Raw genomic sequence first — 13,249 nt, 5'->3', positions numbered from 1 at the left:
TGCTCTACGGAGCGCGTTCTCGTAAACTACTTATCTCCTTTCGGAAGAAGGTCTTAAAATGAAAATGTGATGACATCTTTGTTCTGTGTCAGCTACCGTAGTGCTTGGGAAGGAAGGGTTGGAGTGAGCCATTGGTTGCAATTTATAACTTCACTACTAGATGCCGCTAAGTTGCATAAACTGGACCTTTAAGAACTAAGAAATGTGAATATTTGAAGTCTGATTCACAAGCGAAATACGTTTTAATGTATAGATTCAATATTAAAAATGTGCATCAACAAGTCACTGATATAAGATGTTGTTATTAAATGACACCTGGCTATATTATATACCAATTCATAGCTAAATCATAGTTCATCCAAAAGTTAGTTAACCCAAAGTCATTTTTCCTAAAAAGCTTTGATCTAAAACGTATATAATCAACTGAAGAATAGAGCATGTTCCCACAGTTACATCCACCAGATACCTATACCAACCATACATGAAGAACAAAGACCCCAGTGATTCATTTCCCAAAGTGCCCTCCACCAGAATCCCATATTACTTACGCCTACTTTCATACATGCTCCTAGACTGAGCCCAGATTTTAAAGGGATCTGGTTTCTTCTGGAGGGTTCCGTCTACTGGGGGGTCCTGGGGCAGGCTCGGGAGGGGCTGGGACGGGGGAGGTGGGGCAGCCGACTCGTTGAGCATGGCCTGAGTGGCGTGGAGGGGAGAATCGGTGTGGATGCTGCGTTGACTGGAGACACTGTGCTGGGAACTGCCTTGACTGTCTTTACGTTCCAACTGCTGCTGTGGAGAAAGGATTGAAAAAGAGATTAAGAGAGAAAATCACTTGTGGACATCATAGTGTTACAGGATTGCTGGGATTGCACCTAGAAACGAGTAGGAAGTAATGTGCAGGAGAAAGAGGGCAGGAAAGAGTGTAACGTCATAAGTCTATTTACGTCATGTGCTAGCATTCATGTATTCATCCAAGACAAGGATCCTATCAGAACATCCAATGACTGTTCAAGCACTTAAAAGACTGAAAGACCTTCCAAATACTCTAAAATACGCAGGAACAGTTTACCCAAAATGGAAATACAATGGATGTTATGCAAAAGTTACTAGCAACAGCCTTATTCATCACTTTTATTGTGTGGACAAAGAGTAACGTCAACATTTTGCAGTGTACTCTCTTGAGAAAATGCTCTTGAGTTGTAATGCCCGGGCGGTGTCTTACTGGTTTGTAAGACACAGCGAGGGCACCAGTAAAAAATGGTCTTAATGGTTTGTAACAGCATAAGGATGACTAAATGATAACAGAATGTATATTTTTGAGTAAACTAGCCCTGTAAATGCAACATCGTGATGGGAGAACATGAATCATCAGGCTTGGCTTGAAGTGTATAGTAATTACATGGAAAAATTACATACCAAATACCCTAAAAATGAAGATTCACTCACACTCAGATTGTTCCAAACCTTTATGGATTTCTTTGCTCTGCTGAACACACAGTAAGATATCTGGAAGATAGTCAAATTTCATCCCCCATCGACTTCCATATTATTTTTCTTCCAAATTTCTTCCTGTGTGTTCAGCAAATCAAAGAAATTAAAAAAAGTTTGGACCATACTGAGGCTGAGTAAATGACAGAATTTTTATTTTTGGGTGAAGGTATTATTTTATTCCAACTGTAATTCTGATTATAATATATACAGATTTTATTTACAAAATAAAAGGCAAATATACGAAATATTTCATCTACTTCCATCGCCTGAAAGTTTTAAACCTCAACACGCACGTCATCCGTTTGAAGCAATTTATAAATCTGACTGTTTACATACACAAAACATAAATCCAAGAAAACAAATCGAACCACAAATCAAGAAGTAGTTAATAAATCCTTCCCAACATCACAAAGGCGCTTGGCACTGAAATATCATACAAGCACGGACTCCATTTCAACTTAAATGAAAAACCCAAGGCTGCCATTTTAACAGAAGCCTTAAAACATATTATACTTTCCATGTCTACAGATATGCTGAGCTCGAACATTCAATCCATCATCAACGATCCAGTGCAAGCCGAAAGCCAAGCGAGATCAAAGACAAAACACCTGATTGCTATTCTTGCCCTGAAGCTCCAGCGGTGGAAACCTGCTGCCTTCGATGTTTGGTAAGTCATTAGAGGCCCATTACAGGATGCCCACGTGACCAATAAATAAAACCAACCCCGCTCCCAGGGGATAGCCCACAACCACCCCCCCCCCCACTCCACACACACAAACCACATGGTTTCACCCTCCACTGCCAGGGTATTACAGCTCAAGAGCATTTGTGACAGACTCTTAGTCGGAGAGTCTAAAATCAAACCAGTCCAATGATGTGAAAAACAACTTATGAAGATGCACGTAAAAAGAAACATTCACTCACCAGTTTGGGGCTCTTTTTCGCAGGTGCCACCCCTACAGAGAGAAAAAGAAAGAGAAACGTTAATAGTGTGAACACAAGATTTCACCTTCCCCACAGGCACAAATCTAAATGCAATCCCAGGACAACTGAATGACTCCAATCAGGATGCGTGGTGCAGCGGCAGCCCCTTCTCTCCATCCCTCCCTCATTCCTTCACTCCGTCACCGAATAAATGATAAAGAGGGCAGCGTGGGGCAACCGCATACACGGACCGTCCCCCGCAACCTCCGCTAAGCGCTCCCCAAGGACTTAAATGCACCGGACGCTGTACACGAGACAAGACGACAGAGAGAGCGACAGACACAGACAAACAAATGAGACACAGGAGGAGGCTTGTGCCCAGACAGGTGCAAAGCTATTACCCATGGAGAAGGAGTCCAAGATACTGAACATTAAATTATAGGCAACGGTCAGTTCTCCTCTTACTGAAACCATCTTCCAGCGCCCCTGCCCCTCGCGACGATGCTGCCGAAGAATCCTGCATCTGGAGCCAGTCCTCGATTCTCCTGTCTTTTGAGCTTCTTTTCACCCCTCTCTCTCTCGCTCTCGCTCTCTCTCCCTTTCTCATTCACCCTCCCCCTCCTTGCTTCGATGTGCATCAACCTAGCTCTCCCGTCTTCTCTGTTTCTCTCTCCCTTCACAAGTGCTCTTGCGCTCTCTTTGCGATCATATTCTTCCTCCAAACACAGTTTCCCTCCCACCCCTACATGCGTGGATCTGTCACAGTCGTTTCGGATGCCTCCATCAGAATAGCTTCATCTGACAGTCCACGCTTAAATTATACATTCATATTTATAGAGACTTGCGTGTTGTTCAGCTGATGTATAACGTGAAAAAGAAAAAAAAAGAAACAGATGAACAACAAAGATGATGGAATGTTTTTCTAAGGTCAATTTTTAGGAGCTAGGTGTGCGTTTGGGAAAAAATTTGAATTTAGGAGTTGAAAACATTTTTATTTTATGAATTTGAATAGAATTGTCAAGACCACACATGACAAAGTGAACGAAAAACAAAGAAATGTAATAATGTGGTAAAACAAAAAAACAGATGTGATGTTTACATCAGTTGAGCTGAAAGAAAACATGGGAATTTCTTTCACCATTATCCATAAACTAAAAATTAATTTCTTAATTCTAATAATATATATGAATTCTATATTTATCATTTCTAACATCAAATATTAGTTAAACAATGTTTCTAGGATGAATTTTCAAGGATTTTAGGATTTTGTTTTTAGGATTTTCATATTTTGAATTAAAACATACTAAAAAAAATCTATAAATTCCTTGAAATCTAAATTTAACTTCTTGTAGCTACAGAAATTAAATTAGAATATAAAAGGCATTCTCATTTCAATTCTAGAAGCTATTTGTGTAAGCATTTCACTGCATTATACGATTCTGTATCTAAGGATGTGAAAATGATTTAGATTCTGGTCTGGCCTGGAAAAAATAGGCTGTTTATTGTGAAGCAGTTCCCTTGTGATCAAGTCATCTGCGAGCGAGCGCGCCCACGGTAACACACATGCGTGCGGCGTGCTACGTTTTTCTCATGCAATTCACTTCAATACGCATCTACTCAGTATTCTGAATATAATCTCCAAACATCAAATCTTCCACCATCCATTTCGATTCCTAATTCACCTGCCCGTAATACCAAAGCCCCGCCTCCAACCCTATCGTCAAAACAAATGCTGTCATCCTCTGCAATCCCCTGCCTCCTCCTCTCGACATCTCCCCCATCCTCTCTCCTCCCCGTATCCACTCCAGGCTATTAAATGTTAAAACTTTCTGCAACATCGCACCCTCTCTGGTCCTTTTTATCCTTCTTTAACTATGTGTTGTGAAAGCCAACTCACAATAGCGTGTTTGGCAGAGGTGGGAGGGTAAATTTGCTGTGTTCGCCCCAGGTGGGCAGCCCACGCAGCTGACCAAAGGCAAGAGGACTGACCACCCTGTAACCAGTTGATTATATTTATCTGTTCCCAGTTTGTGCATACATTACTTACGTAAGCTGCTTCTCAGAAGAGGCATATGAAACAAGAGACTCTGGTTATATATAACATTGTATATGAGTATTATTGATTTAACGCAGGACGTTGAAAACATAAAAAGCACACTTACACTAAAAGTCACAAAAATCGTTCAACTGAATTAAATGTTTTGATCTATTTATGAATTTCTCATCTGTCATTTCAGTGATGTTTACCCTCCTCTAAATAAAAAATAACTATCGTACACACAGTTTCAACAGCAACAAGACAATTTTATTTTGAGTGAAAGTAAGAGTTGATCTGTGCGCCTATGATTTTCTAACCCACAGAGTGTCTGGAGGTCATTGCTTACAGAGGAGAGATGCCACCTAATACCCTGTAATCAATCAATCCATTTTACTTTACTGGGCGCATAATGGCTTTATCTGAATCCCATAAAGCAGCGGTGCCAGCTGAATGAAAAGCAAACAAAGTGACCAATGCATTAAAATTGGATGACTCTTAAAGCGATCGAGCTGCTTAAACTCTGGAAACTGTTTCAAATCCCATAGTCGTGCTCTTTGAGGTTGCTTCGAGACTCTAAAGGAGATCGCAGCAATTTCCGCCCCTGCTTCCTTTGAGCAGGACTGACATCATTTGAGGTTAACAGATTCGTTATTTATTTAGAGGCTTGAGCTAAATGGAGAGGAAGCAACTGCTGACCGACTTCAATGACATTTCAGGTTTGCACTAAATATTTTTTTTAATAATTCACCTCACTTTTACAAATATGATTTTACAGTGTTTAATGTGAATATTTATTGTCAAGACTTTGTATTGATGTGCAGCTCTCTGTAATACTTAATTGTGATTGGTCAGAATTTCAAGTATTAAAAAATAGTGGAATATTCCTAGTTAATGAAAACAAAGGTTCATATATAGGCCTGCTATAGGGTTGATACATGTTGGTGTTTTTTAATATTTAGTCCCCCAAGCCTTTAAAAATCTTTTTAAAATATACTAAGAATTTACCACCTCTGAAGCATCATTGATAAGAAATATTTTTGTATTACCAGATGCGCTTTGTATTTTTGAGGTTAAATGAAAAATAATTTAATGTTGTGGACAGCAGATTTTCTACATGTCTATGTTACGAGTCACGTTTTGTGCAAAACACTTTCTTCTCACATCAAGGGGTTTCAGCATATTAAATTATCAATCAATATTTCATGAGCATTTATTTATTAATTTCATAAGTAGCCATGTACAGAGACGTCGTGCCCCCTCAGATCTTTTAAAAGTCAGTTTTGCATGCAACCTCCAAATGACGAGCATATATGAATCAGCTGCACGATTCTATAGAACCCGCGACCAAATGCAGGTGCGAGAACTGGACCCGCGTGTTTGACTTAAAAGCACCGCTGCCCAGACCGATCCGTGTATGTCACAAAATACTGTGAGACAGACATGCTTTCAAATGGCTCTTTCGATACATTTGTGTAGTCTGCGCAGTCGAACACACCTCTTGCCAGTTGGCATACAGGTACCATCGTTCAAAGTGTATACTTAAGTTACAGTAATCACAATAATGATATAATTTGCAATATCTAATTATTGTTTTAAAAACAAAAATAATACAATTATTGGTGAAATTATTTCGTTGATTTCTCTTTTATTTTATAAATCACACTATTACAATATCGATAATTATGTTTTTAATATCATGGTTGACCTGTCCACAAACCATAATCTTTCAATACGATCATGTGTGCATGTTTATTATTGCATGTACGTCTCCAGCTGACATGGGTCGCAATTGAATGTGACAGCGCATGAGGTGATATTAAAACGGCCCTGTGGTTACACACATACACACACCGAGAGTACGTTGATGTCTATTTTTGTCTTTCGCCTTGTGTGTATTCAGTAGAGCTCCACAAACGTGCCAATCAAAAATCATTCAAGTGTAGTACATAATGAAAGATTAAGATGCAGACTGAGGCAGAGATAAAAACATCTGTCTGTCTGTCCTCCCTGCCTGCTGGCATTTGTTCTAGAACGTGTTGCGTGCGAGACAGACCGCTCCGATTTATCATTTTAACAGGACACCCCACTGCAAAGTGCAGCAGAGCATCGTCATGGAAACAAGGCGTGAGATCATGTGATTGGTGGGTTCTTTGCTGGGCTGTCGATAAGATATTTAGTTGTGGTCTTCTTTATACCGAGTGTTTACCTGTAAAGCCATTCATTTGTTTAGTTGGATAAGCAAAAGATTAATTCATCTAAAAATGGTCTTGTACGGGTTTCAAACAACCTGAGGATGAATAAATGACAGAATGTTTATTATCAGACTAACTATCCATATGCCAAGTATAATTTCAAAACATTATATACCTTTAAATCATTATCTTCCTCTCTCTATTTGTTCTGCCATAAATGAAACATAAGATGGATTGTCTCAATGGTAATGTTGTTTACTCGGCTTCTGTGATTTTCTTTGACCGCTAAAACGGGCAGAAACTCAAACACAGTAGATGGTCGATAAATGTCATCACATCACCTGTTGGTTACAGGTGTTCCATACACGAGAAGAAACTCACGTGTGATTTCACACAGAGTTCTTTAGAGTTCTTGTTTTTGTCTTGTTGCCAATGCAATTGAATTTGGAATTTGCTTTCCTTTTTAGCCTCTCAGTGTGAAAAGCCATTAACACACTTATTTGGATGTTTGATGTAAACGTAGGTGCGCGCTGTCATTGGTTATTGATGAGTCATAAAGCGAGGAGATCAGGTAGTAGTATCTATCTACTTTTTCATTTCATCAAATGCGTCGTTGGATCATCTCAAAATCTTCCAACTCGGCGGCCGATTCTAAGATAATTTGAAATCCAATGAGGCCGGGAGTTGTAACATGTGTGTACAGAAGTTTAGATGAAAGAAATATGCTGTTTAGTGCTAGTAACCTCAATTTAGACATAAAAACCAACACCTCAGAGAGAAAGAGTGGACCATGGTGCCGTTGAATCTGGGTTATCATGTATTCAGCTTATGAGCAGACGTATTGTGTCGAACCGATTACCCCGGGCATAACAGATCCCTTTAATACTGTGCATTTGCAAGCGTGACATTTAGACCTGCAAAACATTGACAGAAACATTGACAGCAGCCAAACCCTCACGGGAAGGGAGGGTCAACGAAACTGATCATCTAAAACTGTGTCAAGCGTTACACGTGAACCAACATTCTCTATTATTGTGCTTAAATGTCCTCCTCTATGATATCTAGACAATAAAGTTATATATACACCAGAGAACCAGCTGTAGTGCATTTCCTACTATCACAAATGTACTGTGTTTGTCTTCACGTGTGTAAAGGAATGAATGAAAAGTGTGAACGTGTGTTTAAAGGAATAAACAGACATAAATCATGTCTCTATCATAACATCCTTGCTCGTCTCTAATTGGTTGGCCAGTGATGAAACAGTGTCAAGGAAAGGGAACGGTTGAGCGTATGAGTGTGGCGTGGTGGGATTCGATACTTGACATCAAGGCCGGCAATTAAAGGTGGGGATGGGCACAGTGAATAAATCCCTGACACGTTTTCCAGACGTTTGGGAATGTCTCTGGTGTGTATCATCATCTACCACTGACCTCAGGTTCCTGAAATGACAATTAAATGGCTGTTTTTTCCTTGAGGCCCACTTATGACGTTCCTATGGTTCTTCCCACCAAAACTGCTATATTTAGTTTTACCTTCTCTCAGACCCTTAAAAATAAACAAATAGTTTGTCCCCTTTTTAGGCACAAAATAAATCAAGGGTTCCCAAAGTAGGGGTCAAAGATGGGGTTGCAAGCTGATTTCCAGAGGTCAATTTTTTAAAATAAGAATTTTTTATTTTATCAATAAGTGTAACAAAATATAAAAAATAGATAAAAAATTTTCAGGGATTAAGTTTAGGATATTTTTATGGTTAACTTTGGTTAATATCGACCAAAGACAACAGCGGTTTGCATAAAGAGGCCATCCATCAGGACTCAAATCACTTTGATGAAATTTGACCATCTGTAGTAATAGATCTTGGTTTATGTGTAACAACAAGTAATGAGTAAATGACTTAAAGATTATATTTATATCATTCATCATTGTGCGCGTGTTTGGATAGACCTAATAAGTGCACAGTTGCGCACAAGGTTTGTATAATTTAACCACCTCAGAGGATAGTGGGGGTCTCGAGTCACTGTCACTGTTATTTTGGGGGTCGTGGGCTGAAAAGTTTGGGAACCCCTGAAATAAATAATAGTGTTTACTCACAGGTTTGTTTTCAGGCACATAGTTAGAGCTCTATTTCAATGCTTCAATTCACAGCTTACTTGCGAAGTCTTTGTTATAAAGTGACAGATTGTCAAAACCTGTGTTCGTTGTGGCAGATCAACGAAAAAGTCTGTTCTGCTCAAACTGCTAGTCAGACCGAACATCTGCCACGGTTTCTCATCGCAGGGATATTTCAGAAGGATGTGTGGAGCTACAGGTGCTACATATGTGCACGGTACATCAAAGACTCATATTTCACAAGATCAATAAAAATGGATACGATGTGCTCCTTTTAAGATTTGGATTCAGTTAATCAGGACTCAGAGGCTCGAAATCGCAAAAAAAATAAAAAGATTGTGTAAAGCGTATCCAATGACTTTCCAAATGTCAGTTCAATTTGTCCAACCAAATTTCTTTAGAATTGTTCCCTATCGGGTTCTTGGCGTTAAAAAAATACAACCACTGCATTAAATGATGTGCTTTAAAATGAACTGGCATACAGTAGACAGGCCACACTCTTTCTTCTCCAGCGGCCTACGGTCTACGCATAAATTACAGTACAAACAACTTCAGTAAAAAGCAACATGACGTCAGTTCAGTAAGCCATCAAACCCTGGAGAACAGCGAGCGTTGCTGAAGAAGCTAGGCGCCCTCACTATTGATGAGCTGTAGAAGATGCAAGTGTGCCATATTTTGTTTTGCTAACCGTCGCAGATGACAAATAGGGACGTTTTAATACAATGGGCTGTGACCTTGCAATTGGCATGCAGCAATTTCCCAGCCGTGTTAAAAGCATTTTCACTAGTCCGATAAGAGCGCTTTCAATCCATCAAATTAATAATCCGAGTGCCAGCCGCTAACTTAATGCTCTGTGAAAACAGGAATTTGGTTTTGAAAGAAGTTAGGATTTGTGTGAGTTAAACCCAACACACATCCCTCTCAAACTAAAACTTTTTATTGGGAGGGATTTGAATTGCTTTGAAACTCAAATACTGAAAAAAAAAATTCGTTGTTGTTTGTGTTGATGTGTTTCTTCCCCACACGTTTGTCTTTTTTCTCCATGTCATTGACTGAGGAGGCAGCAGCTAACCTTGAGATTTTCATCTCAACTTCCTCACAATCCAGTGAGCGGTATGGAAATGTCGGGTGGGGTTTACGGACAGCTGATATTGACTGCCCTCGAGGAAAAACCAGAAGACACAGACTCCATATTCATGAACGGGACTGACCTGGCACCCGAGGCTTTGTCTGTGTGCACCTCACACTGTCCCTTCCTCCTTCACTCCTGATGCATAAACTCTCTCATTCAGGAACACTCAACCAGCATACTGACTATCTGCATCCCTCCCATACTTTTCTTGTTTTTATGTTTTCTTCTATAGACCACTTAGCAAGATGTAAACACTGGACCAGAAACACGTCAGCAAGCTTTTTTCGACCAGCATTTGGTCACATATTTTGAAGTAGCTTTCATTTTACATTCTGTGGTATCAAAACCTGTATACACTAGTACCCGGTATACACTGCATCGTCTTTGTGCAAAGAACCGCCCACAGAAGAAGAGGTCATTTGACTGACCAATCTCAATTTGTTTTTTTACATCACATTTAGAGATGACAAAATTACACAACAGTTAGCTCACAACAGGCGACTTCAGCACCAGCAATAATACCAGAGATTTTGGCAATTTCAATATTCTCTCTCTCTCTTTTCTCTCACATATATACATTAACATATACATAAAAACTTCTGCATAATCTCACCTCTTTGCACCAGCATGGTCACCTCACTGCCTTTAGGGCACTTGCTGAGCAGGTCCACCACCTGGTTGTGCGTCAGGTTCTGCACGTTCCTCTTGTTGACCTCCATGATGATGTCCCCTTCCCGAAGACCTCTGCATCGCGGGTAATCCACTATCTGCTTCACACGTTGCCCTCCGCCAGAGGGGCTGTCCGCTATTGTGAAGCCAAACCCTTTATCACCCTTCTCCATGTGAACGGTAATGAGCTCGGGCTGGGTGGCGATCGAAGATGCCAATGTCACGACATCGCTGGGATAACCGTGAGAGCCATTGGACGCCCCATCGGCTGAAGGGCTGTGGGGGCGCTGCGCATCGCTAGAACCGTTCAAACTACCGCCGCCACCTGCCGATTCGCTACCGTGACTGGAGGGCGAGTCGTAGCTCTCTTTTCCGTTGACGATGATTGGTTCCTTGTCCAAAATGGCAACGGAGGTCACCAGGCTGGTATTGGGGTCATCGGGATCAAAGGGCAAGGGGTAGCCACGGCAGAGTTCTAGGTCAACCATTGAGCCTATAGGAATGGACTGGAAGATTTTGACAACCTGGGCGTGTGTGTAACCCAACACGCAAGTGTCGTTGACACTGACGATAACGTCACCTTAAAAAAGAAAAGAAGGATGACCGTTTTAACGCTACCCAAGTATGCAGAAAAGAATATGACTACAGCACAAACAAGTGTATGTTTTTACCTGTTTCCATTTTTCCGTCCAGGGCAGCTGGTCCATCGAGCACTAGACTCTTAATCTGCAGGAACTCATCTGGTTCGTCTCCGCCTACTACTGTAAAGCCGAACCCACGCCTACTCTTCTTCAGTTTAGTGTTAATGAATGTCCCCTTCAGTTCTGCAGGGTTCCTCGTGAAAAATGGCTTTCCTCCTGCAATAAGAGATGTATTGTGAATTTGAGATATACAGTATTATGTGAACAAACAATGAAGAACATCTCCGAGTGGATTTTGGGATTACTTTGTTTGGAGCAAAACCTTTTTAAAAATGTATTTTTTCTAGATCTAACAACAACGCAAAGATCATCAAGACTGTTTTGACTTAGCTTGTTTTCTTTTTTCTTTATAACTCTAAACGCTTTATAGCTAGAAACTAGAGAAGGCTTATATAACCTTGAAATTTCATTATAAAGACTATAAAGACGAATGGCTTTGATAAGCAGACACTGAAGTTTTCAAGACTTCCTCAGTGTCAGTATTATAATGTCAAAAAGGGATAGTTCACCTAGAAAGGAAAATTCTGTCATCATTTACTCACTCTCAGGTTGTTCCAAACATGTATAAATGTATTTGTTGGGATGAACATGGAGAAAGATTTGTGAAAGAATATTATCACCCACAACCATATTAGGAATAAAAATATAGTTTTTGTTTGTTCTGTTGAACACAAAATGAGATATTTTGAAGAATTTAGGACAACAAACAGTTCTGGGTAGGGCTGGACGATGTGATGATGTGATCGTATATCAGCGATGTCGCTCAAATATCCCGATGTCGATTACAACAGACAGAAACCAGACGATAATTGCTAATAATGGAAAATAGCCCAATCAAATTGTAATATAGGTATTAAATAGTATGTAGAATGATTTAACAACGAAAATACACTATCCTTTTCCCGTCGCAGTATAAAATAAACAGGTAGAATGATTTTATAGTGCAAAATAAATTACGTAACATTGATGTTGGCATGTCTGGTAGGATAATCTGACAGGTAGGATGAACTTTCAGGACACCTGCAAACTGTTTCTACTGCATAAAAGCTATGGTTTACCTACGCGCTTTACCTGATGAAAGAAGTCACTGCAACACTGGTTTGTTCGCCTGTGTGTGTCCGTTTTCCGCATATTGATCGTCTGCGCAGCGTTGCATGAAGTCAAACACACCCAATATTATCGTATATCGCGATGATTTTAAAGTCGATTATCGTAAAAAAAATGTAAACACGTCACCCAGACCTAGATCTGGGGCACCTTTAACTACCATTTAATTTTTCCTACTATGGTCATCAATGATGTTCCAGAACTGAAAATTACTAACATTTTTCCAAATATCTTTCTCTGTGTTGTTCATCAGAAAAGTAATTGAAATTACACGAGGGTGAGTAAATAATGGCAGGGTTTTAATTTTTGAGTGAACTATCCCTTTAACATTGTGGACCGCACAGGAATATTTTTTGTAACACCCAACATTATGTTTTGTTCGTAAAATTTCACAAAGGAAATGTAAGCAGATGAATCAGCTGGTAAACAGTCCTAGTTCAGAGCCAAAGAGCAGTAAGTACCCATAACGCATCATTCTGAGACAGAAGACCGAATGGGAGTAGAGAATGTAAGAGAGGTGAAGAAGAAGGAAGTGATTGGCAACAGAAATGTTGTATGATCTATTCATCATGATATCAGGACAGAAGGATCAGAGGACGCAACAGAGACACCCTGAGGAGAGAGACATACTGAATAGTTAATGTAAATGACTGATCGTGATCTAGATAGATATACATGAGAGGGAAAACATGAGAGAAACAGAGGCAGAGATATAGTTTTGGATTGGATTCAATAGTTTCTGTTCATTTTTATTTTAAATAAACAAGGAATTCATATCCAAAATGAGATCCCTTTTCCGGAAACCTTTTATTTATTATGCATTCCAATTACGATCAATCAAACTGCAGTTGGTTTGTTTTGATTTAAGCCATAATAACTAAAA

The 13,249-nt window shown here is 39.8% G+C and overlaps 1 protein-coding gene across 13 annotated transcripts in view; it reads right to left on the bottom strand.

The window, feature by feature from the left end:
• Positions 1–13,249, bottom strand: part of magi1b (membrane associated guanylate kinase, WW and PDZ domain containing 1b) — a 109,404-nt gene that overhangs the window by 16,609 nt on the left and 79,546 nt on the right. For 4 of the 13 annotated variants that reach the window (XM_079483480.1, XM_079483488.1, XM_079483482.1 and 1 more), the window contains 4 exons: positions 11,230–11,415; positions 10,503–11,138; positions 2,419–2,450; positions 549–792 (listed from right to left, as the gene is read on the bottom strand). In XM_079483480.1, the coding sequence (XP_079339606.1) occupies positions 549–792; positions 2,419–2,450; positions 10,503–11,138; positions 11,230–11,415 (1,098 nt within the window). The remainder of the gene's footprint in view (positions 1–548; positions 793–2,418; positions 2,451–10,502; positions 11,139–11,229; positions 11,416–13,249) is intronic. The other 9 variants (XM_079483490.1, XM_079483485.1, XM_079483483.1 and 6 more) reach the window with 3 other exon arrangements.

The sequence above is a fragment of the Barbatula barbatula genome, assembly GCF_947034865.1.
Source record: "Barbatula barbatula genome assembly, chromosome: 20".
Classification (NCBI taxonomy): Eukaryota; Metazoa; Chordata; class Actinopteri; order Cypriniformes; family Nemacheilidae; genus Barbatula; species Barbatula barbatula.
Note: the sequence above shows the minus strand (reverse complement) of the source record. Positions and strands in the feature narration are given on the sequence as shown.